General features: G+C 69.1%; 5 protein-coding genes across 6 annotated transcripts; 4 read left to right on the top strand and 1 right to left on the bottom strand.

The window, feature by feature from the left end:
* Window positions 1-431: 431 nt before the first annotated feature.
* Window positions 432-6,056, top strand: CILP2 (cartilage intermediate layer protein 2). Its single transcript, XM_051769260.1, has 9 exons — window positions 432-501; window positions 1,381-1,479; window positions 1,693-1,965; window positions 2,191-2,373; window positions 2,589-2,747; window positions 2,826-3,086; window positions 3,209-3,317; window positions 3,394-3,551; window positions 3,664-6,056. The coding sequence occupies exons 1-9, from the start codon at window positions 432-434 to the stop codon at window positions 6,054-6,056; spliced, it is 3,705 nt and encodes a 1,234-aa protein (XP_051625220.1).
* Window positions 6,057-12,181: 6,125 nt separating this feature from the next.
* LOC127461417 (myosin-2 heavy chain, non muscle-like) lies at window positions 12,182-13,681 on the top strand. Its single transcript, XM_051769226.1, has 4 exons — window positions 12,182-12,486; window positions 12,598-12,661; window positions 13,044-13,113; window positions 13,183-13,681. The coding sequence occupies exons 1-4, from the start codon at window positions 12,235-12,237 to the stop codon at window positions 13,328-13,330; spliced, it is 534 nt and encodes a 177-aa protein (XP_051625186.1). The 5' UTR covers window positions 12,182-12,234; the 3' UTR covers window positions 13,331-13,681.
* A 323-nt stretch (window positions 13,682-14,004) lies between these two features.
* On the top strand, window positions 14,005-17,016 carry LOC127461427 (coiled-coil domain-containing protein 177-like). Of its 2 annotated transcripts, XM_051769240.1 has the most exons (5): window positions 14,005-14,313; window positions 15,455-15,551; window positions 15,696-15,828; window positions 16,012-16,092; window positions 16,345-17,016. In XM_051769240.1, exons 1-5 carry the CDS (start codon window positions 14,005-14,007, stop codon window positions 16,352-16,354), a joined length of 630 nt encoding a protein of 209 aa, XP_051625200.1. In that variant the 3' UTR covers window positions 16,355-17,016. The 2 variants fall into 2 exon arrangements, 1 of the variants encoding a protein (XP_051625200.1); XR_007900074.1 differs by lacking the exons at window positions 14,005-14,313; window positions 15,455-15,551 and having other exon boundaries at window positions 15,645-15,828; window positions 16,012-16,077.
* Window positions 17,017-19,045: 2,029 nt separating this feature from the next.
* Window positions 19,046-21,898, top strand: PLVAP (plasmalemma vesicle associated protein). The gene is made up of 5 exons (XM_051769219.1): window positions 19,046-19,462; window positions 20,034-20,112; window positions 20,295-20,887; window positions 21,339-21,462; window positions 21,552-21,898. The coding sequence occupies exons 1-5, from the start codon at window positions 19,085-19,087 to the stop codon at window positions 21,629-21,631; spliced, it is 1,254 nt and encodes a 417-aa protein (XP_051625179.1). The 5' UTR covers window positions 19,046-19,084; the 3' UTR covers window positions 21,632-21,898.
* A 1,129-nt stretch (window positions 21,899-23,027) lies between these two features.
* On the bottom strand, window positions 23,028-26,309 carry GTPBP3 (GTP binding protein 3, mitochondrial). The gene is given in 11 exon segments (XM_051769218.1): window positions 23,028-23,347; window positions 23,435-23,617; window positions 23,619-23,714; window positions 23,816-23,981; window positions 24,088-24,135; window positions 24,138-24,233; window positions 24,529-24,601; window positions 24,699-24,901; window positions 25,140-25,226; window positions 25,502-25,743; window positions 26,146-26,309. Coding segments are annotated over 11 exon segments (1,464 nt in total). The 5' UTR covers window positions 26,184-26,309; the 3' UTR covers window positions 23,028-23,115.
* Window positions 26,310-27,944: the final 1,635 nt, after the last annotated feature.

The following is a 27,944-nucleotide window of genomic DNA, read 5'->3' as shown; positions in this document are numbered from 1 at the left end:
CCCAGAGGGGCACTGGGGAGCCGTGCCCGGTGCCAGCCCCACCCTGGGCTCTCTCGGCGCTGCCGGGGCACGGCAGCGGGGCCGGGGCAGCGCCCACCGACCACCGAGACCCCCCCCCCCCGGCAGCGGTGCCAGGGCAGCGCTGGCACCCCCAGCTCATCCCCGAGCGCGGCAGCGCCGAGGCCGGGCTCGCTCTCGCCTCTTCCCCTTCCCTCCCTCCGCATTCCCAAGTGCATCCAATTTTAGCAGCTTTGCAAAAACAAGCCCTCAAGTTTCCCGGGCTGGAGCGGCGGCACGGCCGGCTCGGGGAGGGCTCCTTCCCGCTTCCCACTTGGACACGGCTCCGGCCCCGTGTGCCAGGAGCGAGGGGGACAGGCCTCCTATAAAGCCCCGCGGAGCCGTTCCCGCTCCCAGTGCCGGCCGGAGCAGCCATGGGGGAGCTGGCGCTGGCACTGCTGGCGCTGCTGGCGCTCGCCGCCCTGCACGGGGCCGGGGCCGCAGGTAAGGGCGGCTCTGCCACCCGGCCGTGGCACGGGGACCACCGTCCTGGGGGCTGGAGGCGGCAGAGAGGGGCGGGGTGGGGATGGGGATGGGGATGGGGCTGAGCGCTGACCGGAGGTGTGCTGGGACTGGTGGGGTGTGCTGGGACTGGTGGTGTGTGCCGGGGCCAGGCGTGTGCCAGGGTGGTGGTGACAGCTGGGATGGTGACAGCTGGGATGGTGACAGCTGGGATGGTGACAGCTGGGATGGTCACAGCTGGGATGGTGACAGCTGGGATGGTCACAGTTGGATGGTCACAGCTGGGATGGTCACAGCTGGATGGTCCCTCTGGCATCTGACACCTCGGTGATGCTCGGGGGGTTTTGTCCTGCCCTGGGCCGTGGCACTGGAGGGGTGGGGACATGTCCCATGCCGTGTCCCCCCAGCCCTGCTGGCTCTGGCACCTCATGGCTGAGCCCCAGGAAGGCCCAGCTGGCCCGGTGTGACACCAGGTTCATGCCCTGGTGGGTGGAGTGTGGGCACCCGGGGTCATGTCCTTGTCCCACGTCCCTCCTGGGGATGAGCTCATCCTGGGACAGCCGGGAGATCCCAGGCAGCATTTTCCATGGACACCCCTGGGTTCATCCCTGGCTGCCAGGAGGCTGTGGCCCCTCCTCTGCCACCCTGGATGGTGTCACCAGCCGTGACACCCTGTGGAGCTGATAAATCCCACCCCAAACCCCCTTCCTGGGTGACTGTAGGGGTCTGGGGGGCTCAGGGTCCCCACCCCCACTGGGACACGGCTTTGCTTTGGTGCCCATGGCTCAGCCAGGGCCCCTCTGTGTGCCCCTGGAATGGGGTGCCCTGGCCCGGGGTTCTCCCACCCTTTGCACCCCCCAGAGCCCCTGGAGAACGACTCAGAGCCTGGGAAGAGTGGAACGGCAGGAAAGCCCTGGAAAGCCGCTCCCAACCTGGCAGAGCTGGACCTGGACACTGCAGGTACGGCTGTCCCCGAGCCCCCAGCAGACACCGGGTCCCCCCAGTGCCACAGGAGGCAACGCCCACCCTGTGCCACCCACCCCGTGGGACCCCCAAACTCCCTTCTGCTCCCCAACATTCCCACACCACATCCCTCCATCCCCACGCCCCCGGGATGTCCCCGGGTGTCACCCCAGGGGGGGCAGGGGGCACTCAGGGCCGGCTCCATCCCAGGTAAAGGTGCCGAGTGGACGTCCTGGTTCAACATCGACCACCCCGGGGGGGACGGGGACCACGAGAGCCTGGAGGCCATTCGCTTCTACTACCGGGGCCGCGTCTGCGAGCGGCCCGTGGCCATCCAGGCCCGCACCACCGAGTGGGAGCTGCCCGAGGAGGTGGGCGAGGTGGTGCACGCCAGCCCCAAGAGGGGCTTTCGCTGCATCAACAAGGAGCAGCCCCCGGGCAAGACCTGCTCCAACTACCACATCCGCTTCCTCTGCCCGCTGGGTGAGTCCCTGCTGTGTCCCACCTGCATCCCACCTGCATCCCACCTGTGTTCCACCTCCCCAGACCCCACTGGCACCTCACAGGGGGTCCACACCCATCACTGTGCCCTCCCCTTGCTCATCGCCCCCCTGCTCCCCCTCCCAGCGGGAGCTGCAGGTCCCCTGGAGCAGCCACCCCTCGGGTGCTGCTGGCGGGTCCCCAGTTAAGGCCTGTGCCCCTCCCCAGAGCACATCTACTGGTCCCACTGGTCCTCGTGGAGCCCCTGCTCACGCCGGGCCTGCGGCACCAGCGGCACCCAGACCCGCGCCCGCCGCTGCCTCAGCGCCCGCCCCGCGGCCGCGCTCAAGGAGGTCAAGTGCAAGGGCAAAGCCGTGGAGCGCCGGCCCTGCAGCGCCGGGCCCTGCCCAGGTAGGGACCCCAAAACCCCCCTGCCGGCACCCACCTGCCCCCCGGGTGCTGCTCGCCCCCGGTGACACCCACCTCCGGCTCTGCCGGCGTGAGGGGTCCCGTGGAGACCTGAGCCGGGGCTGCACCCCTGTCTGGGCACCCTCCGTGCTTCACCACCCCAGGCCGGGCGCTGAGGGGCCCGTGGTGCCCGATTCCCACGCGGTGTCCCCCCGCAGAGCCCGCCTGGACCGAGTGGGGCCCCTGGGGCCCCTGTTCCCGCAGCTGCGGCAGCGCCGGGACGCGCGTCCGGCGCCGGAGCTGCGAGGCCGCCAAGAAGACGCCGTGCCCCGGCCGCCCCACCGAGGTGCAGAAATGTCCCCCCTCGCCCTGCCCAGGTACCGCCCTCGGGGACGTGGGGACCCCCTCCCCGGTGCCCGCCGGCCCCGGGGGTCTGAGCTCCGTGCCCCCCGCAGCCTGCCCCGGGCACACGCTGCAGGGCACCGTCCTCACGGGCACCGGGGCGGCGCTGCCGGACGCCAGGATCTACCTGGAGGGGTCCCCGCCGGCGCTGCTGGGCCGCAGTGACGCCCACGGGCGCTTCGCCGTCACCGCGGGGCTGTGCCAGGGCAGCGCCAACATCAGTGCCCACCACGAGGGCTTCGCCCCGGCCCTGGCACCCGTCACCTCCAACGGCTCCGCTGTGGCCCCGGTGCTCCTGAGGCTGCGGAGGCTGGGTGAGCACGGCGGGGGGGTGGGGGGCAGTGCACCCCTCGAGGGGTCACCCCAAAGGGTGCGGGGGGCGATCCGGGGGCGATCCGGGGGTGCCCATGGCTCGTTTCGCCTCCCCCCCCGGCAGAGAAGCCCTACATGGTGCTGCACCCCAGGGCGCAGGTCCGGGAGGCCGGGCAGGACGTGACCTTCTGCTGCAAAGCCTCGGGCACCCCCGTGCCCAAGAAGTACTACTGGTGAGGCGGGACGGGGGGGCGGCAGGGGAGGGCAGCGCCGGGCGCGTCCCCGCTGAGCCCGGCCCCGTGCCCGCAGGTACCACAACGGGACGCTGCTGGAGAGGAAGGGGCAGCAGCCCGGCGGGCGCCTGGCACTGCGGGGGCTGGCACCGGAGCAGGCCGGCACCTACCACTGCAAGGCCAGCTCCGAGGCGGGCGCCATCCGCTCGGCGCCGGCGCAGCTCACCGTGCTGGGTGAGAACTGGGAGGGCCTCGCCGGCCGCGGCGTCACCCCGGGGCGGGGAGCACTGCCCCGACCCCGCTGACCCCACTGACCCCGCTAACCCTGACCCCTCCGTGCCCCCAGCCCAGGGCCAGCAGAGCTGCCGCTCGCAGCCGGAGCCGAGCCTGGTGGAGCTGCCCAGCGAGTGCCCCCGGGACGCCGCCGGCTCCCGCCACTACAACGTGGGCCGGTGCCCACCCTCCCCGTGCCCCGGCGGCCCCGGCGACCCCTCGGGCTGTGGGGGGGCCCCGGGGCACTGCTGCGGGGTGCGCAGGATGGAGCTGCGGGAGATCCCCTGCGCCGGCTCCCTGCTGCCCGTCAAGGTGGTGGCCGAGTGCGGCTGCGGGCCCTGCGCCCAGCCCCGCGTGCTGGTGCAGGGCCGGGTGACGGCGGCCGACACCGGGGAGCCCCTGCGCTTCGGGCAGATCTTCCTGGGCGGCAGGAAGGTGGGGTTCACCGGCTACAAGGGCTCCTTCACCATCGAGGTGCCGCCGGACACGCGGCGCCTGGTGGCTCGTTTCGTGGACCGGCAGCAGCGGTTCCTGGACGCCGTCAAGGTCCTGCCCTTCGACCCCCGCGGGGGCAGCGTCTACCAGGAGGTGAAGGTGCTGCGGAAGAAGGAGCCGGTGGACCTGGACGCCAGCCGGGGCAACGCCATCCCGCTGGGCGAGGCGAGCGGCCGGGAGCCCATCGGGGAGCTCGTCCTTCCCGCCGGCGCCTTCCTGCGCCCCTCCGGGGAGGTTTTCAACGGCACGGTCCGAGCCAGCGTCACCTTCCTGGACCCCAGGGACGTGGCGACGGCCAGCGCCGCCTCCAGCGACCTCAGCTTCGCCGACGCCGAGGGCGAGATCGTCCCCCTGCGCACCTACGGCATGTTCTCCGTGGATTTCCGGGAGGGGGAGAGCGGCGCGGCGCTGCAGACGGGGCCGGTGCAGGTGCGGATGGACACGGGGCAGGTCTGGATGCCGGAGCACCTGCAGAAGATGAAGTTGTGGTCCTTGAACCCCGAGACCGGGCTGTGGGAGGAGGAGGGGATCCTCCGGCCCGCCGCGGGCAGCCGGCAGAGGAGGGAGGAGAGGACCTTCCTGGTGGGGAACCTGGAGATCCGGGAGCGGCGCCTCTTCAACCTGGACGTGCCAGAGGATCGCCGCTGCTTCGTCAAGGTCAGGGCCTACAGCAACGAGAAGTTCAACGCCTACGAGCAGCTGGAGGGGGTGGTCATCAGCCTCATCAACCTGGAGCCCCAGCCCGGCTACCCCTCCAACCCCCGCGCCTGGGGCCGCTTCGACAGCGTGGTGACGGGCCCCAACGGCGCCTGCCTGCCCGCCTTCTGCGACGGCCAGCGCCCCGACGCCTACTCGGCCTACGTCACCGCCACGCTGGGCGGGGAGGAGCTGGAAGCCGTGGCCTCCAGCCCCAAGCTCAACCCCGGCGCCGTCGGGGTGTCCCAGCCCTACCTGGGCAAGCTGGGCTACCGGCGCTCGGACCACGACGACCCCGACCTGAAGAAGACGGCCTTCCAGATCAACGTGGCCAAGCCCGACCCCAACAACGTCGACGAGAGCAACGGCCCCATCTACTCGTACCGCAGCCTGGAGGAGTGCGAGCGGGCGCCGGTCAGCGCCAACCACCTGCGCTTCTACCGCGTGGAGGTGGAGAAGTACGAGTACAACGTGGTGCCCTTCAGGGAGAGCGACCTGACCTCCTGGACCGGGGACTACCTGTCGTGGTGGCCCAACCCCCAGGAGTTCAGGGCCTGCTACATCAAGGTGCGGATCGAGGGGCCGCAGGAGTACATGGTGAGGTCTCGGAACGCGGGGGGCACCCACCCCCGCACGCGGGGGCAGCTCTACGGGCTGCGGGACGCGCGCAGCGTGCGGGACCCGGCGCTGGCCGGCACCTCGGCGGCCTGCGTGGAGTTCAAGTGCAGCGGGATGCTCTTCGACCAGGGCCTGGCCGACCGCACCCTGGTGTCCGTCGTGCCGCAGGGCAGCTGCCGCCGCACGGCCGTCAACGGGCTCCTGAGCGAGTACCTGAGCCGGCACCCGCCGCCGGCCGACAACAACCACACCGGCGCCTTCGCCATGCTGGCCCCGCTGGACCCGCTGGGCCACAACTACGGCATCTACACGGTGACGGACCAGAACCCGCGCCTGGCCAAGGAGATCGCCATCGGCCGCTGCTTCGACGGCACCTCCGACGGCTTCTCGCGGGAGATGCGGGCGGGCGCGGGCACGGCCGTCACCTTCACGTGCCAGGAGCGGCCGCCGGGCCGGGAGAGCTTCTTCCAGCGCCTGCTGACGGCCCCGGCCGAGGCGCTGGCCGAGATCCGGCGGGAGATGGGGGCCGGCGAGCTGCGCCGCGCCCCCCCCGAGGTGATGGACTTCGCCTCCGGCGCCCGCGCCCCGGGCCCCACGCCCACCCGCCGGACCCCCAGCAGCCCCCGGAGGCCGGGCCGGATGCGGGGCCGGCCCTGAGTGCCGCGGGCCCCCCGCGCCCCCTCCCCGGCTCGGCTCCGCCCTCCCTTTCCCCGTCGCTTTTTACCCGCGCTCATTTATAACGACCGGGGGTGGGGAGGGGGGGACGCGCCGGGGACGCGCGGAGCGGGACCCTCCCGGGGCACGGGACCGCCGGGACGTGGGGAGGGGGTGTCAGCGGGCCCCCGCCGGCCTCGCCAGCCCCCCCCCGGTGCTGCCGCTACCCCCGGTCCGGCCCCGCGCGGGGCAGCTCTTGGTGCTCAGCCCCGGGACAGCGCACGGGGTATTTAAATAAAAGGAATAAAAGAGGGGGTGGAAGGAAAGAGGGGACGGGGCTGGGATGGGAAGGGGGTCCCCGCCCCGGGGAGCTCCCGTGTGCCCGCGCCAGGGCTGAGGGTGCCGGGAGCTGGGAGCGCCCATCCCATCCCTGTGCCCCAAAGGGAATTGGGGGGCTTGGAGGGGGGAAAACGCCGGGATAATAGGGTAAGATGCCCTCCCTGTGGTGCCAGCCCCCCCCCCCGGCACCCTCGGTGACCCCGCGGCACGGGGGGCAGGTTTGTACATTATTTATTACGAAATATAGAGTTGTGTGTACACCCGCCTGGCTGCTGGGCTTCTCGGGGGGGGAGAGGGGGCAGACACGTGTGTCCCCCTCCCTCCTCGGTGCGTTTCCCCCCTCCCCAGCCCCTGCCCCTGTTCGGTAGCACCGTCCTTGCGGCTCTTGTTTGCCTTGGGGCCGGTTCAGCCGGGCTGGCGGAGGCGCGGGGGGCCCCGTGCCAGCTCCCCGCGGCCGGGGGACGTGGCAGCCGGGGAAGGGGGGGCCCCATCCAGCCCCAGGGCCCCCCCCCCGGCACAGGGATGTGCCCAGTGCAGGAGCCGGGCGCCTCCCGGTTGACCCCAGCCAGGGCGAGGGGCAGGGGGTGTCCGTCCAGCTGACGTCTGTCTGTCCCCCCCCCTCAAGGCTCGCGGTGGGTTTCGTGGGTCCCCCGCCCGCGCCCCCTCCCACCCGCGGCTCCGGCGGATGCTGTAATGGAACAGGCAGCGTTTATGGGGCCAAACCCGGGACAACATTTCCCTTTTACAACCCGCTTTGGCCCCAGCCCGGCATTTTTTCACCCTTTCCCTGGATGCGGCCGCTCGAGAGATCAAAGGGGACACGAGGCCCCCGGGGGGGGGTGGAGGGGGGGGCGGTCGGGGGGCTTTTGCCAAATCAGCGGCCAAATCCCAGCCCCTCTCCCTCCCCATCCCACCGGGACCGGAACCCACCGCAGCCAGATGCCGGCACGTCGGGCAGGCGACGCCTCGGCACGGCCGGGAAGGAGGCACCTGGAATGCAGAGATTCCATCCTGGGGGTCCCACTCCCGCCCAAAACCTGGGTGCAGCCTGATCCTGGGCGCTGCTTTTCCCTGGATGCTGCATATCCCTGGATGCTCCCTGTCCCTGAGTGCTTCTAATCCCTGGATACTGCCTGTCCCGGGTGCTGCCTGTCCCTGGATGCTGCCTATCCTGGGTTCTATTTATCCCTGGATGCTGTTTTTCCCCGGATGCTGCTTTTCCCTGGATGCTGCCTGTCCCCGGGTGCCGGGAGTTGCCCCGCAGGGACCCACGTCCCCTTCCACAGGGATATCCGAGGGATGCTCCCCCACGGACACCGCTGGCAGCAGCTGAGGGGCCGGGGGGGCCGGGGGGGCCGGGATCCGGGGGGAATGCCAGCGGGCAGGGTTGTTTTCCACCATCTGCTTGGCTGGGAGCAGGCAGCCGCGCGGGCAGGGTAGATGGAAGCGGCTCCCGCTGCTATTTATGGAGCCGGGAAGGAGATCGGGGGGGGGAAAGGGCAGAAAAGCAGCAGGAGAAGGGGCTGGTGGGACCCCCCGGATCCCACCCCGGTGCCAGCCGTGCCCCGGGGGACTCCAGGCTCTGGGATGGGGAGGGGGGGTATAGCAGGGACTGCCCCCAGCCCCGGGGGCACGGAGCAGGGATGGGGGCACAGGGGCTGGGATGTGCCGGGGCTGCGGGAGGTCCGTGCTGGGTGTCCAGCCCAGCCCCACATTCCCGAGGGCTGGAAACCCGCCCGGGGTCAGGGGCTGGGCCGGGGGCTGCAGCCAAACCCCTCCTGCTGCTCCCCCCCCGGCTGTGGGACTCTCATCCCCAATCTCGAGGGTCCTGCACCTTCCAGGCTCTGGATAAGGAGCCCCCTGATGCTGATCCCCCCCACCAGGCAGGCCCACACCCCACGGTGTGCCAAACAACCCCCGGGTCCCTCCCAGCTTCCAGGCCATGCTGAGCATCCCTGGCTGCCAGCTGGGATACTTCGGCCTCTAATTCCCGAATCCTGCTCAGAAACGGCTGGCACGTGGATCTGTGGGACCCACAGAGCTCCAGAGTGGGATACCCAGGGGGGGGAACCCCATGGAGACCCCACCCTGGACCCTCCAGCTGTGGGATGGAGAACCCAGCGGGGATTTCTGGAGCACAACCACCTTGGGGTCAGAAAGGTCGCGTTTGGGGTTTCTCAGCTCCTCGGAGCGGGGGAAGCTCCCGGGTCTGCTCCGCCACGGGAGACTGGGAATGGAGCAAGGATCTCCCTGGGAGTCCCCCAGCACCCACGGGGTGTTGTGGGTCTTGAGGTGTGTGGGGGGGTCCATCCAGCTCCTCCTGGAGGCAGGAACAGGGATGGAAGTGACGGGAGAGCTCCGGGGTGGCGGGAGCGCGGGATGCGGGCGAGGGGACACGGCGAGCACCAGGATCCCTGCGCCGACGGGAAAGGCAGGTGGGGGCGGCTCAGCTGCTTCTTGTTACCCCCCGGCCCCCGGCCAAGAGGGAATAGCAGAGCAGGGAAGGGAACGGGAGCCCAGAGCCGGCAGCTCCCGGCCCGCCCCGGCAATTAGGGATGGCCGGAGCCCAACGGCAGCGGGAAGATGATGTGCCGGCACATCGGACCCCGCGGCGGGGAGGGGGCTCCTGCTTGGATATTCCCCCCCTCCAACAACATCCCTGCATCCCCCAAACTCCCCCCCCAGCCCCTTGGGACGACAGGATCCAAGGAAAGGGGGTTCTACCAGGCTGTGCCCCCCGAGCACGTCCTGGCTCTGGCCGGGAACAAAAGCTGCCCGGAGCTGGAAAGCACCTTGGGAAGCTGCTCGCTTGCTTCCCTTTCTTTCTTTCTTTCTTTTCTTTTTTTTTTTTTCTTTGAAATAATGGAAAATATAATGACAGTGCCTAAATTAAAATAATAAAAGGAAGCAGCTGAAAAGCCGACCCAAAATAGGAGAAAAACCCACGTTTCAGGCTGAGAGGGATCAGGCGCAGGCAGGGGATGAAAGGGAGAAGCAGAGGAGCTGAGCCAGCCCCGGACCCCCCTCTCAGCCCCTCCGAGGGGTCTGGGGGGGCTGTACCCCCCCATCTCCCAGGGCCAAGGCATGGGGTGGGGGCTGAGCAGGGGGAGTGGAGCTGCTGACCCCCAAAATGTGCCCCTGTGAGTCCCCTCCGTGTTCTGTTCCTCGTCCAGCACAGCAGCTCCTGCTCAGGGGCCTCATCCTGCCCAGGGCTCCAGCTCTGGGGGTGCAGAGGGGGCTCCTCCGCCCCCCATCCAGAACAGGAGCATCCCTGGGGACCCAAAACCAGAGAATCCCTGGGGACCCCAAAGTGGAGCATCCCTGGGGATCCAGAGCGTCCCAAGGGACCCCAAAACAGAACATTCCTGGGTATCCAGAGCATCCCCAGGGGGCCTAAAATGGGACATCCCAGGAGACCCCAAACCAGAGAATCCCCCGGTATCCAGAGCATCCCTGGGGACCCCAAACCAGAGAATCCCCGGGAACCCCAAACCAGAGCATCCCTGGGGACCCCAAAGCAGAGAATCCCCAGGAACCTCAAACCAGAGCATCCCCGGGAACCCCAAACCAGAGAATCCCCAGGAACCCCAAACCAGAGAATCCTTGGGAATCCCAAACCAGAGAATCCCCGGGAACCCCAAACCAGAGCATCCCTGGGGACCCCAAAGCAGAGCTTCCCCAGGTATCCAGAGCGTCCCCAGGGACCCCAAACCGAAACATTCCCGGGGATCCCAAACTCAGTCATCCCTGGGCAGCCCAAATGGGAGCATCCCCGGGCACCCAGAGCGTCCCCAGGGACCCCAAACGGGAGCATCCCCGGGCACTGGGAGCATCCCCGTGCCTCCAGTCACGGGGGGACACGGGAGGTGCCAGCTCCGCGTCCCTGCCGCGATCCAGCTGCCGAATTCCAGGCCGTCTGGCCAAGAGGCGCCGCTCCGCTCCCGGCATTCCCTCTGGACAACCTGCCGGGGCAGGAAAAAACACCGGCCCCAAACACGGGGGGGAACGCGGGACCCCAAACCGCTCCCGGAGCGGGGCCACCGGGGGGAATCACCGCGTATCCCCCGGGAAAGGGGGGGACAGGAGCTGGATCTGGGCGGGGGGAGCGGTGGGAAGCAGGAGAGGGGCTGCCCGGAGCGCTCACACTTGTTTTCCGAAGCGATCCCGATGCCACGGGACCGGCCGCGCTCCAGTGCGCCGGCTGCGGGACAGCCCTCGCTGCTGCACATTCCTCTCCCAGTTGGTTTTTCGATATATTTTTCGAACCCTTTGCACCTCAATATCGCCGTTCGAAACGAGCCGGCTCTGGAAAAAAACATCCCTTCCCAGCTTTTTTTTAAGCTATTTTTGAACCCTTTGGCCCCGGTTCCTCCCTCGGGCTCCAGCCCATAAATAATAATAACAACATCTTTAAAGCCTTTTCGCTGACAGTTCACCGGACCTGCCAGAGCCTTTTCATTCCCCAGATGTCGAAAATCCGCCTCAAAAAAAGAGAAAAGAAGAATAAAAAAAAAAAAAAAAAAAAGAAAAAAGAAAAAAGAAAAAAGAAAAAAGAAAAAAAAAACCTCTGGAAGTTTGGTAAATATTTGGTGTGTTTCTCATTTCGCAGGCATCGCTTTTTTCTATCACATGAAGCAGGAGAATAAAAACTGCTAAAAGTGGAGCAGCTATTTCGGGAGCCGCCGGGAGGGGGGGGAAGGTGAGGAGGTGGCCGCTGGCTCGGAGCGCCGGGATGAGCCCGGAGCATCCCCGGGGTGGGGCTGCCCGTGCCAGGGCCCCGTGCCCGCGCTCTGGGATCTGTGTCACCCCGCTCAGGCCACACCCGAGGTGACCCCCAGCCCAGGCACCCCCAAATCCCAGCTGGTTTCTCCCCCAGGTATCCCATCTCCATACCCCAATTCCTCTGGACCCAGATATCCCATATCCTGAGCACCTCTAATCCCTCATACCCCGGGTACCCTCTGCCCCTAATCCCCTATACCTGACCCCCCCCCATTCTCTGGGTGCCCCATATCCCTGATCCCCCATACTCCACGTACCCCACATCCCAAGTGCCCTGTACCCCTAATCCCCCATACCCCAGGCACCCCAAACTCTAGGTACCCCATACCCCTGATTCTCCATAATCCAAACACCCCCCACATTCCAGGTGCCCCCCACCCCGAGTACCCCGTACCCCCAATACCCCCTATCCCAGGTACCCTGTGCCCCCTATTCCTCCTATCCCAGACACCCCAGACTCCAGGTACCCCCCCCATACCCCAGACATCCCATACCCTGAGTACCCTGTACCCCTAATCCCCCCCATCCCAGGTAGCCCATACCCCCTATTACCCCATCCCTCTAATCCCCCCTGCCCCCTGTACCCCTAATCCCCCATAACTCAGACACCCCTTTCCCTGAGTGCCCCATCCCTCCAATCCCCCCTACCCCCTGTACCCCTAATCCCCCACAACTCGGGCACCCCTTTCCCTGAGTACCCCACCCCCCTAATCCCCCAAACCCCGTCCCCCCTATTTACCCCCCCCACTCCCCCTTCCCGCCCACCCCAAGGGATGCCCTGCTCTGCGGGGCATCTCATCCCCTCCCGGCAGCTCCTTGGGGTGGCACCGGCACCCACAGCCCCCCCAGCTGTGCCCCCCTTCCCGGGACACGGATTTGGGGTCCCCCCCGTGCCCGGGGCAGCCCCGGTGCCGCAGAGCCAGCCCGGGGTCCCCCTCGCGGTGCCCGGGGTCGGGAAACACGTGATTTCCTGGAAAAGTCCGGCTGATCGGGAAACCGAAACCGCTCGATTTTGGGGTAAAGCTCAAGGTCTCCCTTGCCGGCTCCGGGACGGGGCAGGATGGAGATCTCCCGGCCGCACCCCCCGCCCCCGGCCCGGCGCCCCTGGAAGGCGGTGGCGGGCGCGGCCCTGGGGGTGGCCGTGCTGGTGGTGGCCGTGACGGTGCCCACCGTGCTGTGCCGCTCGGCCGGGGGCTGCCCCGGGGCCGGGGGTGCCTCGGAGGGGCTGGCACGGCTGGAGGAGGAGCTGGATGTCACCAATCGGTCCCTGGTCGAGGCCCGCGAGCAGCGGGACGGCTGCAGGGAGGAGCTGGTGGGTGTTGGGGTGCCGGTGGGGGGTGAGGGTGGCCCGGGACCCCCGAACTGGCTGGTGAGGGGGGATCCTGAGCCGGGCTCTCCAGCCATTCCCTCTACCCCTGCTCAGGGAGTGCTGGAGGGGAAAGCCTCGGAGCTGAAGCAGGCCCTGGCTGAAGTGACCCGGCTGGAGGGTGAGTCCTGCGTGGGGAGGGGGCAGCAGCAGCCCCTGGGACACCCTGGGACACCCTGACCCCCGTGTCCTGGGCCTTGGCCCCTGGTACAGCCTGATCCCTTGTGCCCTGGGACACCCTGACCCCCGTGTCCTGGGCCTTGTCCCCTGGTACAGCCTGATCCCTTGTGCCCTGGGGCGCCCTGGTCCCCATTCCTGGGTCACCTTCATGCCCTGGGACACTGATCCACACCCTTTGGCCCACCCTCATCCCCGGCCCCCAGGACACCCCAATCCTCACCCCCAGGTCACCCTGGTCACAGTCCCCGGTGCCATCCTGCTCCCCATCCCCTGGGCTGCCCTGACCCTGGTGCCCTGACCCCCCTGCTGTCCCCTCCCCTCAGAGGAGAACAAGGAACTCAGGACGGAGGTTTCCCGGCAGCAGGAGCAGCTGGAGCAGGAGCAGAGCCGCAGGTGAGCCCCCCGCCCCCCTCACCACCCCCAGCCCCCCGCTCTGCCACCCACTGTCCCCATCCCCGACAGGGAGGAGCTCCAGCAGCAGAACCAGGCCCTGCAGGAGCAGCTCCAGGACACGAGGAGCCTGCAGACCTCTGGGAACGGGGACAAGCCCTCTGGCCTCCTGCCTTTCCTCTTTTTCCTCCTCCTCCTTGGGTTGCTCCTCCGAAAGTGACCCGGAGCAGCGGGAACAGGGGCCCGGTGATTCCCTGTCCCCTGGTGTGGGGAGAGGAGGGACCGTCCCCACGCAGCCTGGTGGGGTCTGGGGGTGGGAGTGGGCTCAGGGAGCCCCCTCAGCCCCATCCCCTGCTCAGCCCTGCCCTGGCACCACCGGCTCTGGCCAAATCCCCCGTGGGGCCATCCCGGGGTGATGATTCCTGTCCAGCCACCGGGGGCTGCTCCCAGGGAGAGGGAGGGGACAGGACACGGGCTGGAGGGGACAGAGACCTGCCCTGAGCCGAGGATCCACGGTTACTCCACAGTTTAGCACTTTTTAACTGCCTTCCAATAAAACCTGTGCAAATCCAGCGTTTTGCTGCTGCTGCTGCATCTCTGGGGGATCCAGAGCCCCGACCCGGCGGGGGCAGACGGGAACCTCGGCGTCCCACCGGCCCCCCGGGCACGTCCCAGCTCGTCCCTGCAGCTGGGACGGAGCCTCGTCCCCTCTTCCAGCACAAACAGAGTCTATTCTGGGCTGTGACCTGCGACCAAACCGCAGCCCGAGGCGGCGTTCGGTGGGAAAAAAAAAACACCAAAAAACCCACGCGCGGCAATTCCGGCCCCGCGGGGAGCGACACCGGCACAGCCCCGGGCAGGCGCCGCCGGAGCGGCCCCGCGTCCCCCCCGGGCATGGACCCCGCGGTGCCCAGGGCCACGCTGAAGGTGCTGGCGCTGTGCGCGGCGCTGCTGGTGCTGGTGGCGGCGGTGACGGTGGCGGTGGCGGTGATGGTGTGGCGCTCCGAGGCCGTGGGCAAGCTGCGGGGGTGCCGGGAGCGGGCGGCCAACGAGAGCCGGGAGCTGGGGGAGCGCGTGGTGGAGCTGGAGCGGGAGCGAGCGCGGCTGGAGCGGGAGGAGCGGGCGCTGCGCAGGGAGCTGGCCCGGGCGCGCGGGGACGGCAGGAAGGGCAATGCCAGCCTGGCGAACTGCCGGGAGCGGGCGGTAGGTGCCGGGGCTGGGGGGGAGGGATGGGGACAAGGGGGGGCTCTGGGGGACCTTTGACTCGCGGGACGGGGAGGGGGGTAACACCCCTTGTCCCTCCACCACCCTGCCCTGTCCCCTCCCTCCTCACGGGGAGCCCCCGCCCAGCTCGATCAGGGTGATGCTTCATCCCCGGGGGAATTCCGGCCGGGCTCGTGGGAAGCTCCAGCAGCCCCAGGAAGGATGCTGCGGGTGACTGGGATGACGAGCTGGGGGTGCAGGGGCACGTTCCTACACGGACCCCCCAGAAAGGGAGCCCTGGGTGCCCCCGGTGCCCTGGTGTGGCTTCGTCCTGCCGCCCCCCCGCCGGGGTCAGCTATTCCCGGCTATTCCCGGCTATTCCCGGCCGTGCCCAGGCTGCTCCACACGTGTAATTACCCCATCCCGAAGCAGCAGCGGAGGCCGGAGCGGGCGTTGGGCTCCCAGTTCTCCCCTCCCAGGTATTTTTAGCTATGGCTCCAGCTGGGAAAGGGCCCGGCCCCAGCGCCGCGGCCGCAGCCCGGAGGAAGAGCCAGGTCCCGCCGCCCCTCTCGGGCTCATCCGGCTGAACAATGGCCCTGAGAGGCTGGAAAAATGCTGCTGCTTCCCAGGGCTGGCGCCGGGAGCGGGGCAGGGCTGTGCCGGCTCCTGGGCACCAGAGATGACACCCGTCCCCTCCCTGGCACCAGGGATGGCACCCGTGGCACGTTCGGGTGACCTGGGGCTCCTGTGACAACCCACAGCCTCGCCAGGCTGAGCATCCCTCTGGGGAAGAGGGATTCTCCCCAAATCCATGTCCCCAGCCCTTCGAGGAAGGGGGCAGGGGGACGTAGGGTCACCTGGAGCAGCTTGGGGACATGGATGACCTGAGGGTCTGTGACAGCCCTGGGGCTCCTGCACCCTCCCCGCACTCAGACCGGGCCATCCCTTCAGGGAAGAGGGATTTCCCCCAAATCCATGAAATACATGTCCCTACCCCTTGGAGGAACAAGATGGGCCCCGAGGCCATCAGGAGTGTGGGGACAGCTTGGGGACAGGGGGTGTCAGTGAGGAGGAGGAGGAGGATGGCGAAGAGCTGGGGGGACACTGCCCAGCGCTGTCCCCACGTGTCCCCTGCCCCCAGGCCAGGCTGGAGGCCAATGTCACCACGCTGGGGGACGAGGTGGTGGCCCTGCGGCGCGAGCGGGCCGAGCTGGCCGGGGACAAGGTGGCCCTGCAAGGTGAGCTCTGTCCCCCCTCACCCCGCACGAGGAGCCCACCCGGGGGCCCCCCAGCCGGGTTTGGGGCGATGCCCGACGGGGGGGGCACTGTGCTTTTGGGGTGTCGGGCCTTGGGGTGACCCCGCTGTGGCCGCTGTCCCCCAGAGGAGGTGGCGCGGGGCGCGGAGCTGGCGCGGGGGCTGCGGCGGCGGCTGGAGGAGGCGCTGGAGCAGCAGCGGGCGCTGCGGGAGCGCGGGGAGCGCTGCGAGGGCCGCCAGAGAGAGCTCCAGGACACCCTGTAAGGTCCTTGTCCCCCTCCACGGCGCGGGCACCCCCAGAGAATCCACCCCCCCCAAAACCAGCCACCCCCCCACCCAGCGCCTGTGACACCCTGCCCTGTCCCTCCCTCCCCGTGGGGACCCCCGGCCCCCCACCCCGGGACAGGGGGACCCCCACACGCGGCTCCGCTCTCCCCCCGCAGACGGGATTACGCGGCGGAGCTCGAGGCGCTGCGGCGGCGCGGGAGGGACCGACCGACCGGGAGAAGGTGCCCCCCGTCCCGGTACCGCTGTGGGGACACGGGGAGGGCAGAGGGGACAGCCCGGGGAGGGGGGACATCCGGGGAGGGAGGACATCCGGGGAGGGGACACAGCCGAGGGAGGGGATACAGCCCGGGGAGGGGGCACAACCCGGGGCTGGGGGGCCTCACTGGCACAGCCGCGTGTCCTGCCATGTGCCATTGCCACCGGTGTCCCCCGGGGAGCAGCACCCGGTGCCGTGTGGGGACTCACTCCCTGTCCCCCCTCTTTTGCAGGAAGGGCTGAAGCCCCGCAGCCCCCCGGCCCCCTCCCCACTAAGCCCAGCGTTCCCAGTCCCACCACTGTGGGGCCGGGAGGGGCTCAGCCCCGGCTCCGGAGCTGGGGATGCTGGAATGGTGCTGGTGGGACACGTGTCCCGATCCCACCGTGAGTCCTGATCCCACCATGTGTCCCAATCCCACTGTGTCCCAATCCTGCCGTGAGTCCTGATCCCACCATGTGTTCTGATCCTGCTGCACATCCCAATTCCATCGTGTATCCCAGTCCTACTGTGTCCTGCTCCCACCATGTCCCGATTCCATCGTGTATCCCAATCCTGCTGTGTCCTGCTCCCACCATGTCCCGATTCCATCGTGTATCCCAATCCTGCTGTGTCCTGCTCCCACCATGTCCCAATTCCATCGTGTACCCCAATCCTGCTGTGTCCTGCTCCCGCCGTGTCCCGATCCTGTCTCCTGTCCCGATGCCGCCGTGTGTCCCGACCCTGCCGTGTCCCAGCCCCAGCTCAGCAGCCTGGCAGCAGGACAGAGGGGTCCCTTCTCCAGCCCTTGGGCAGTCTGAGCTCATCCCGGGGACAGTTTCCCCCCTGGCTGCTTGGAGCTGCTCTGGGATCAGCTCTGGGCGTTAACGCTCCAGAAACTGGGACCACTGGGAAGGTGTTTGGGCAATAAAGGCTGTGCTGCTCTCCGGGATGTCTCCCTGTGCCACCAGCCCTGCTGTCCCCCTGTTCCCAAGAGCCCAACTGTCCCCCAAAAGCCCAGCTGGCCCCCAAACCCAACCATGTGTCCCCAAACCCAACCGTCCCCCCAGAGGGGACTCCCCACTCCAGGGTTTTCTCCAGCCTCTCCCACCACCTGCCCAGGGCAGGACCTGGCTCTACCAGGGACCCCAAAACACCCCGGGGTGCCCGGGGGGACACTGAGCCGAGGCAGGGGCGGGGAGGACGGGGACCAGCAGCTGCTGCTGCTGCTTTGCTCTCACTTCCCAGCACCCTCGGATCCACTTTGAAGGTTTCCAGGAAAGCTGGATTTTCCTGCCGCAGCATCCTGTGCAAAGGGCAGGCAGGATCTGCCCTGCCCTCCCCACTGCCCGTGGGGGGACCCCCCCGTGCCCCCACTGCCCCAACCCTGGGGGGGATGGAGAAGGGGCTGGCAGGGACTTCCCAGGTGAAAGTGTCCTGGTGAGGCACTTCCAGCCAGGATGGGGTTCTCTGGGATGGGGTGGGGGGACAAACCCCGTTCCCACACCCCAAATCCAGTGGTCCCGGAGTGGAGCCTCCCGGCCCAGCAGAGATTTATGATGGGAAAGGGAATTGGGAACAGCATTCCCATGGTCCAGCCATTGGCATGGGAAGAACTAATTGCAGTGGGGGGGCTAATTGGGGGGTTAATTGGGGAATGGGACAGAGGTGGGGTCTGGGGGGGCTGGATCCCCATCGGGATCCCTGGTGACCCCGGGAAGCTGCAGGGAATGGGAATGGGCTCTCAGAGGGAGCATCCCGGGGGCACAGCCACAGGTCCAAGGGGTCCCAGCCAGGCCGGGCCGGGGGTCCAGCAGTGTCCCCATGGCGGGGCTGGGGGGGCCGGGGGGGCCCGGGGGTGACTCAGCGTTATTTGCGGCTCAGGAAGGAAACGGCAGTAGCTGAGAATGGATTCGGGAGCGACACCGTCCCGGCCATCGCAGACACTTCCCGGTCCCCGGGGAACGCGGCGCAGCCAGAGGGCAGGAAACAGCCAACGGCTCGGGGTCAGCGCCCGGCGGGGCCCCACACCTCGGCCCCCCCGCAGCCCCCCCGGCCCGGGCTGGGCATCCTGCGGGGATGGGGGGGGTCCCGGGCACAGCCGGACCCTCCACGGCAGCTCCCGCGGGATGGGGACGGGGTGACAATGGCCGGGGGGGGGGTCTGGCACCCCCAGAGCTGGGGGAGCTGGGCCTGCAGCCCAGGGTTCCCCGGGGGGGGGGACAGGGTGACAATGGCCGTGGTCAGGACCCAGACACCCCCAGAGCGTGTCTGTGGTCGCTGGCCATGAGGGGCAAAGGGGCAGCATCCCCTGTCCCTCCCCAGCCACCCCACAGTGCTGCCAGCACCTGATGTCACCCCTTGTCCCTGCACTGAGCCTCCTCCGTGTCCCCAGCCCGTCCCCCAGCTCGGGGTTCACCCCATGGCCCCACATCACCCACCGAGCCTGGTGCCACCCCACCCGCCAGCCAGGACCTGACCACACCCTTCCCCATCCCCACAAGGGACGTGGAGCATCACCCCTGAGTGCCACCCACCCGGTGGGCACACACGTGCCACCGTCCCACCGCCAGGGTGGGGTGCCAGGACCACCCTGGGGTGCCCGGTGCGGGCGGTGGGATCCCCTCCATCACCCCACCAGCGGACACAGCCCACCCTGCCTGGCCCCGGGGGCTCATTCCCTGGAATTCCCACTGTTGGGGGGTTATTTTGGGATGGGAGACACTCCTGGGAGAGCGCCGGGCACCAGCACGGGGCAGGGGGAGGAGGGTCTCGGCCTTCCCCCCCCATCCAGGAACAATAGTCCCGCGGCCAACAGAAGCTGCACCGTGATAACCCGGCGGGTCCGAGGCATCCGGCACGGCAGGAAGGAGCCCAGCAGAAGGAAACATTAAATCCAGGGATATAAACACGGCGTCGGGGCCGGCCCCGCCCCCCGGCCGGCCCCGCTCAAAGGGGGTCCCGCACAGGGGTGGGGCTCGCACAGCGCCGGCGGGATGGAGAAGGGCAGCTTCGCCATGGCCAAGTTCGGTCTGGAGGCCAAGGAGCCGATGGCCAAGCGGGACTGCGGGTTTTACATGAAGTACATCTTCCTCTTCACCTCCCTCATCCAGTTCCTCATCATCCTGGGGCTGGTGCTGTTCATGGTGTACGGGAATGCGCAGGCGGGCACCGACACCCACCTCCGGCTGCTGGAGGAGCAGCTGCAGGACCGCTACAACAAGATCCTCACCCTGGGCACCAGGAACATGAACCTCACCCGCGCCCTCAACGCCACCCTCAAGGACAAGGACAAGCTGCAGGGCCTCGTCTCCAAGGTCCAGCGGGAGCTGGACAAGTGCAACAGCACCCAGAGCACCAACAACCTCCCCCAGGTGAGGGCAGGGCAGGGGGACGTGCCCACGGGTGCTGGGACCTCGTCAGGGCAGGGCTGGGGGAGAGGGGCCGGGGGCAGAGCCTGGTGGGGATGCTGATGTGCCCCCCTGCCCAGCCCCGGGGGTCTCAGCCCCGGTGTCCTGGCGAGGGGTTGGCCACGGGGGTTCCAATCCCACAGTCCCCCTCCTCCTCCTCCTTCTCCTCCTCATTGTCATCATCGTCATCCTCTTGAGCCTCCAGTGCTCTCACAGTGCCCACGATGTGCTGCCAGGGGGTCCCTGATGCTCTGACCCCCCCTCCTCTCCCTGTCCCTGTCCCTGTCCCTGTCCCTGTCCCGTCCCCGATGCTCTCACCAGTGTCCAGAGGGATGAGGTGATACCTCAGGGATGTCTTTGTGGGATGCTCTGACCCCCCTCCCATCCTTTTCCTCCTCTTCCTCCTCCCCAGCCCCCAGTGCTCTCCCAGCGCCCACGAGGTGATGCCAGGGTGGGGGTGGGGGTGGTCCTTGCAGGATTCTTTGACCCTCCTCCTCCTCCTCCTCCTCCTCCTCCTCTTCCTCCCCCCCCTCAGCTGCAGGAGTTCATGTACATCAAGATGAAGTTGGCCGAGTGCCAAATTACCACCAGCCTCATCAACACCTCGTGCAACGGTAAGAGAGACCCCCGTCCCCAAACCCCAGGTATCCCCTTCCCACTCTCCTGGGGACCCCCAGCACCCCCCAGGGACCCGGGCAGGGGAAGCCCTTCCCCATCCCTGCTCCAGGCAGGGGTGTCACGCTGGGACAGGGGGTGGCACTGGGGGACACCCACCCCGTCCCCGCTCCCCGCGCAGCCGACAAGCTGCAGCTGCAGAGGCAGCTGGACCAGATCACCCTGTCCAAGAAGGAGCTGCAGGAAAACTACCAGAAAACGCAAACCACGCTGGCCAAAACCAGCCAGGAGCACGAGAGGTGCCAGGAGGACCTGAGGACCAACAGGACCAGCTGGGACTTCACCAAAACCGAGCTGGAGCTGCTGAGGCACGAGAGCAGGACCCTGAAGAACGACATCAACGAGAACCTGCAGCGGGTGGCGGGCCTGGTGAAGCAGTACCGCTGCAGCGAGGCCGAGAACAAGCTGCAGCAGCTCCGGGAGGACGCCGAGGGGCTGTTCCGCTGGCAGCAGGACCGCGACACCATGTACGTCAGGAGGAGCACCTGCGAGGTGAGCGTGGAGCAGTGTCGCATCGCCTCCAGCAGGCAGCTGCAGGAGCTCCGGCAGCGCCTCCAGGCCGTGGAGAAGCAGGTGAGGGACGGGCAGGAGGAGAGGAAGAGGCTGCAGGAGGACAAGGAGCGGCAGGCGAAGGAGCTGGAGGACAAGAGGAGGGAGGCGGCGGCGCAGGCGGAGTCGCTGCAGAAGCAGCTCAACTTCTGTGTGGGCAGCCAGGTGAGGGGCTGGGGGCGTGAGGGGGCACAGGGGGGCACGGGGACACCCCACGGGCACACCAGGGACACCCCACGGGCACACGAGGGACACATGGGAATGGGCAGGAGACGGCACCAGGGTGGCACTGCTGGGTTGGGCACGTGCGGCTCGTCTGGCACAGGCACCTCTGCAAGCACACCTTGAACGTGGGTTTGATCCTTACCCATGGATTTTATCCTCCACCGTGGGTTTTATCCTCACCCGTGGGTTTGATCCTCACCCGAGGGTTTTCTTTGCACGTGGTTTTTCCCTGATGGGCGGTGCCACCACTGACCAGTGCCAACCAGTGCCAGTGCTGACACGACTGACCAGTGCTGACACTACTGACCGGTGCTGACACCACTGACCGGTGCTGACACCACTGACCGGTGCTGACCGTTGCCCCCCCTCCCATGCCCCCTCTCCCCCACAGATGAACCCCTTCTTCGACGTGCCCGGCTCGCGGGTGCCGGGGGGCACCGGGCGCTCGGGGCCCTTCCCCAGCACGGGCTACTACGCGGACTATCTGAAAAACCAGGGGGTCTTCGGCAACATAGGTGAGTCCTTGGCCTTGGGGGGGCCTCTCTGTGGGGCTGGGAGCCCCCCGGGTGCCCGGCCGGGCTCAGCTCCGCTCCCCCCCCTCCAGGCAAGGCGAACATGGAGGAGCTGCAGCGGATGCTGAAGATGTTCGAGCAGCACACGGCCACCCTGAAGAACTCCGGGTGAGGGGGCCCTGGCACAGGACCCCCCCCCCAGGCAGGGGGTGCTGACCCTGCCCCCTCCACGGAGGGTAAGGGCCGAGCAGGGCACGGGACGCTCCGACGAGGTGCTCCAGGACAAGCCCAGGAGGTGCTTCCCACAGCACGGACGGCAAACCCCGACCGGGAGCCAGCGGCCAGGACCACCTTCCCCTCATCCCCCCCCTCCCCGAGCCCCCCCCCCGTGTGTCCCTCTCAACATGTACCCCTGAGCTTGGCTGGAATTCCGCCGGCCCTGAGCACACGTGTGGTTGGATTCTCCGCGGAGGGCACAGAGGCCACGGCCGGGATGGGGAGCGGGAACATCCAGTCCCGGCCTCACGCGGGGTCCCTGCGGGCTGGGAAGTGCCGGAGGGCGAGGGGCGGGGGCGTCCTTGGCCGCCGAGCCCCCTCGGAGCGCGGTGATTAATCACCGCCCGTCACTCCGGGATTTACGGCCGCGCTTCCCGCTCCTTCCTGTGGAAAGAGCTTTTCCTGCCTCGCCGGGCTGCCCGCACGCCAGGCGCTCCCTGCCAGCACCTCGGCGGCACGTAGTGCTCCCGCTCGGCCCCCATCCCCTTCCCGACCCCTCTCCCGTCCCCAGGTCACATCCGTGTCCCCCAGGTCCCACTCGGGCCCCCCCAGCCACATCCATCCCGGGATAACGGCGGCCACGGGCTCCTGCTGCCCCCCCCCCCCCCGGGATGGGGATGTCACCGGGTGCCCCCATCCCTGCCCAGCCCTTGGAAGTGCTGGTGCCAGGGTGGGATGTGATCAGGGTCACAGAGGGGGTCCCTCGCTGTCCCAGCTGCCCCCACACGGCTCGGCCGGGGGTCCGGGGGGACCCTCTCACTGCCAGAGGATTTCCTGGAGCTTCACTATAAATAATCTCAGAGCCCCAGATGCTTCCAGAGCCTGGGAGCCCCAGCCGGGGGGTGGGAGAGTGAGGGGTCCCCATGGAGCACCCACCCATGGGGTGGCAGAGCCCCCAGCTGCCAAGTGGGTGCAAGGGCTGGGGGTGATCCCACGTCTCCCATGGCTTGGGCTTTATCCCATGGCTTGGGGTTGTATCCTGGGGGTCCCAAGCCCCCCCACGCTGCATCCCTGGGGCTGGGAGTGCACTTGGGGCACAGGGATGGACCCACCAGGATGCTGAGCCCCTCACATGCCATGGTGGGGAGGGGGACACCCCAAGGGGGACGCCCGGGGTGGCTTTTCCCTTCCAGCCGCTCCAGCTCCTTGTTTGTCCTCCTGGCCAGGAAACGGGGCCTCTCCCAGTGGTTTTTTCCCATGTCTGGGGCTCGGGACACGCTCCCCCCCGAGCCAGGAAAACACAGGAGCTCAGCCTGGGAAGGAGGGAGGGAACAGACACCAGAGCCACCGAAGGCACCACGGTTTAATCCCGGCACAGGGAGCCGGCGCTCCCCGCCCGCAGCCCCCGGCGCGGCGAGGGGGGACCCCCCGGCGCATCCCTCACTTCCCCACGCAGAAATCCCTGAAGATGATGTCCAGGACGTCCTCGGCGCCCACGTGGCCGGTGATCCTGCCCAGCTCCCGCCGCGCCAGCCGCAGCTGCTCGGCCGCCAGCGCCAGGTCCCGCGGGCGCTCCCGCCCGAACCGCGCCAGCGCCGCCGCGCAGCCCCCCAGGTGCCGGCCGTGCCGGCTCTGGGTCAGGCTGGGAGAGCCGCACAGGGGGTCCCCGCACCTGGGAAAGGGCGAGAAGCCAGCCTGGAGCACCCCCGGAGCCGGGACGGGCGTTGGTGGCCCCGCCGCGCCCGCGCCGAGCACTCACAGCCGCGCCAGCTCCCGCGCCAGCAGCTCCAGGAGGTGGTCGAGCCCCTCGCCCGTCTTGCAGGAGAGGAGGGTGGTGGGGGGCAGGGGGGGTCTCTGGGTGCAGTCGTGGCGCAGGGGACCCCCGTCCCCCCGCAGCAGGTCGGCTTTGTTGAGCACCAGGACGCAGGGGGTGCCGGGGGGGGGGCTGCAGGGCCCCCAGCGCAGCCCCCAGCCCCGCCGGCTCGGGGGGCACCGCGCTGGCATCCAGCACGGCCAGCACCAGGTCGGCCTGGCACAGCCTGGGGGGGACACGGGGTAAGGCAGGGGTCCACCAACCGCCCCCTCCCGGCCGGCCCACGGTGGTCAGTGACCCCCCCCGGTGCAGCCCCCCCGGCCTCACCGGTCCCGCGCGCGGGCGACCCCCTCCCGCTCCACCGGGTCGGTGGTCTCGCGCAGCCCGGCCGTGTCACCGAGCACCAGCGGGTACCCCCCGATGTCCAGGGCCACCTCCACCACGTCCCGCGTCGTCCCCGCCACCGGTGACACGATGGCGGCCGGGCGCTGGCCTGGGGGGGGGACACAGGGGGGAACACGGGGGGTGATTCCCGGCGGAACCCGGGGAGCCCCTTCCCGGCCAGGAGCGGCCCCCCAGCCCGTGCCCCCCTGACTCACACAGCAGGTTGAGGAGGCTGCTCTTGCCCACGTTGGGGGGGCCCGGCGATGACGGCGCGGACCCCCCCCCCGCAGCAGCTCCCCCCGGCGCCCGTCCCGCAGGTGGGCCCCGATCTCCCGCTCCAGCGCCCGCACGGCGCCATCCACTGCGGGCACAGGGGACGTGGCAGGGGGGGGGACAGCGGGGACAGGGTGTCCCAGCACCCCCCCCAACCACTGCGGGCACAGGGGACGTGGCAGGGGGGGGACAGCGGGGACAGGGTGTCCCAGCACCCCCCCCAACCACTGCGGGCACAGGGGACGTGGCAGGGGGGGGGACAGCGGGGACAGGGTGTCCCAGCACCCCCCCCAACCACTGCGGGCACAGGGGACGTGGCGGGGGGGGGACAGCGGGGACAGGGTGTCCCAGCACCCCCCCCAACCCCAGCACCCCTCCCTCACCTCGGGACAAAACCTCCTCCTCCACGTTGTCGTCCTCGCTGAAGTCAATGTAGGCTTCGAGGTGGGCGAGTGCCTGGGAGGTGGGAGGGGGGTCAGGGGGACACCCCGCTGCGTCCCCGGGCCACAGAGGAGGGACCAGCGGCCGGAGCCGAGGCCGGGGCGGCCCTGACCTGGGTGAGGGTGTCGCTCCAGCGCTGGTAGAGCCGGCCCAGCTCGCCCTCCATCTGCCTCAGCGCCTGCCGCCGCTGCGCCTCCGTCTCCGCCCGGATCAGGTCCCCCAGGCCCTCGGCCGCCGTCAGGTCCAGCTTCCCCCGGCGGAACGCTCGGAGCGTGAACTCCCCGGGGTCGGCGGGACGGAGCCCCGGGAGGCGCCCTGAGAGCCCCCCCCCCGTGAGCCCCTGCCCACAGCACCCCGAGGGGGGGGAAAGAGGGGCGCGGGGGGCTCACCCAGCACCCCGAGGGGCAGGATACAAGGGGAAGGGATGGGGCTCATCCAGCACCCTCAGCACCCTGAGGGGCAGGATGTGATGGGAGAGGGGCAGGATGTGACGGGAGAGGGGCAGGAGGGATGGGAGAGGGGCAGGAGGGATGCAGGGACAAGGATGGCTCACCCAGTGCCCGCAGCACCCCGCTGACCACAGCAGGCCCCCCGTGCACGTGCAGCTCAGCACAGTCCTCCCCGGTGAAGCTCCGGGGTCCTGTGGGGACACACGGCCTGGGTGGGCACCAGCTGAGCCCCCCGGGCCTGGCACATCCCTCCCGTGGGAACAGGCACATTTCGACCCCACAGGAGCTCTGGGGGGCTCAGGAGGGACCCCCCAGTAGCAGCTCTACGGGATCAGTGCAGAGGGGCCAGCGGTGACCCAGGACCACCCCCGAGGGGTCCCCCCAGGCGAGGGGGCTGTGGCAGTCACCGAGACCCCCCCAACCAAGCCCCGAAGACCCCTCCCGAGCCCCAGCCCACCCACCCCACCTGGGAACCAGACGACGAGCCCGCGGTCGAGGGTCTCGGCGGTGTCGGGGTCACGGATGCGCCGCAGGGCCAGGACGCGGGGCGGGGGCAGCTTGGGGGTCCCGGTGAGGGTCTGCAGGGCCCCCCGGCTGCCCGGGCCGCTGGCGCGGATAACGGCGACCCCGCAGCGCCCGGGGGCCGAGGACAGGGCGAAGATGGTGTCCCCCCCGACCCCCGCCGAGGAGCTGAGGCACCGCGCCCACCTGGGAGGGGCGGAGGGTCCTTATCCACACCCCCGGGGGGGGGGGGCACAGAGGGTGCAGGGGGTGCACAGCCCCCCTCAGCCACCCCAAAGGACCCCTGCCCGTGCACCCCCTCCCCAGGGTCACTCCCTCCCCAGGGTCACCCCCACCTCAAGGGCACCCCTTCCCTGGATGAACCCTCTCCCCAAGGGCACCCCCTCCCCGCGCACTCCCCCTCCTCAGATGCATCCCCTCCCCAAAAGCATCCTCCCCCCTTGTACTCCCCCTCCCAGGTACCCCCCTTCCCCTGCACCCCCTCCCCAGGTACCCCCCTTCCCGTGCGCCCCCTCCCCAAAGTCCCTCCCCCAGCAGGCTATTCGCCCCCTCCCCGGACCCCCCCGTTTAGCCCCGGGGTGCCCCCACCTGCCCCCCGCCGCCCTCAGCGCCCCGGGCAGCGCCATGACCGCGGCTCACGCTGCCCTCACCCCGCGCCGGCCTCAGCGCGGCCGCCTCGCCCCGCCCACCTCGCCTATTCCCATTGGTCAGCGCTCGCAGAGGGGCGGGTTTAACGCTGCGTTCGCGTTTCTGATTGGCCGGAGGCGGCCATGGCGCTGTGCCGCCCGAAGCCGCGGGGACCGGGCGGTTCCGCCCGGCGCGGGGCGCGGCCCTGCCCGGGGGTCCCCGCCCGCAGCCCCCCGTGGGCCGTCCCGCTCTGTCCCCACCCTGCTCCCGGGGGGCTGCTGGGCTGGAACCCACGCCCCCCCGTCCCCTTGCCACGGCTGTACCCTAGAAATAACCCCCAGCTCCGCACGACCCTGAGCTGTGGGGGTGCCCCTGTCCCGAGAATTGGGGAGACCCCCCCTGCCATGGCGGAGCCCACCCCTGCCCCGTCCGTCCCTTTCTTCTGCACCCACTGGTGTCCCCGTGCCTCTCCGGGGAGGTCCTCTTTCCCTCACCCTGACACAAGCTGTTCTGGAGCACCTGAAGGTTTTGGGGGACCCCTGCCCACCCTAGGGGGGGTCCCTGCGCTTGGTACCCCCCCGCACCCCGAGGGGGTGAGCCCTGGCTCCGCACCGAGCCAAGCCGGAGCTGCTCATCCCCCGGGGAACCCCTGCTCCATCGGGGGGGGGGGGTCTCATCCCCGCGGGGGGGTCGGGACTGACCCCTGGGTTGCGGGGTGGGGGGTCCCCACAAACAGGCCCCTCGCGTGTGGCGGGAGGGACCCCCCCCCGCAACCGCCCGCGCCCGCAGCGCTCCGTGAACCAGAGAAATGATTCCCGAGCAGCGTCACGGCTGTGTCCGCTCTTCATCCCGCACCCCATCCCTGCCTGCATCCCTGCCTGCATCCCGCTGCTCAGCCCGCACCCCATCCCTGCCTGCATCCCTGCCTGCATCCCGCTCCTCATCCCACATCCCAACCCGCAGCCCAGCCCAGCCCATCCCGCCCCCCATCCTACACCCCATTTGGCCCCCCATCCCTGTCCCCATCCCTCCCCCCTGCCGGGACCCGAGTTTGGGGGGGGCAGGGATTGGGGTCGGGGCAGCCAGGACCGGGTGATCCCCCTGCTCTGGGGGTGTCCCCCATTCCCGGTCCCCAAAATCTCGGGTCGGTTTGCAGCGGGTTTCGGGGGGAGGGGGAGCGCGGGGGGCCGGGGAAGGGGGGTGGTCGTGCAGACAAAGGCACTGGAGCGGGGAGGAGCAACAGCGGCGTGGCCTGAAAGGCTGGGATACAAATAGGGATACAGGCTGGGATACAGACAGGGATACAGGCTGGGATACAGGCGAGGATACAGGCTGGGATTCTGACTGTGAAACAGGCAGAGATGTTGGCCAGGATGCAGGCAGGGATACAGGCAGGGATACAGGCTGGGATACAGGCTGGGATACAGGCTGGGATTCAGACAGGGATTCAGGCAGGAACACTGCCAGGGATGCAGGCAGGGATGCTGGAATTCCCAGGATACCAGAGACCATCAGTGCTCCCTCCTCTGCTAAATCCCTGTGGAACCCCCAAATCCCCCATGCTCCAGGGGCCAGGGATGAGGGGTGGGATCAGGGGGCTCTCCCGGGGGGGGTTCAGGATCATTTGGATGCACAACCCTGCAAGGCCTCGGGGCCCCCTCCCCACCTTTGTGCCCAGCTTTTCCTGTGCCCGCCCCCTTTCCCAAAACAGGGACAGTGGCCAGGCCTGGAGACACCCCAGCCTGTCCCCCCCCAGCTGA

This window comes from Manacus candei, unplaced genomic scaffold (assembly GCF_025592945.1).
Source record: "Manacus candei isolate 608988 ecotype Guabito, Panama unplaced genomic scaffold, ASM2559294v1 h1tg000106l, whole genome shotgun sequence".
Lineage (NCBI taxonomy): Eukaryota > Metazoa > Chordata > Aves > Passeriformes > Pipridae > Manacus > Manacus candei.
The sequence above is the reverse complement of the archived record's forward strand: the minus strand, read 5'-3'. Positions and strand labels throughout refer to the sequence as shown.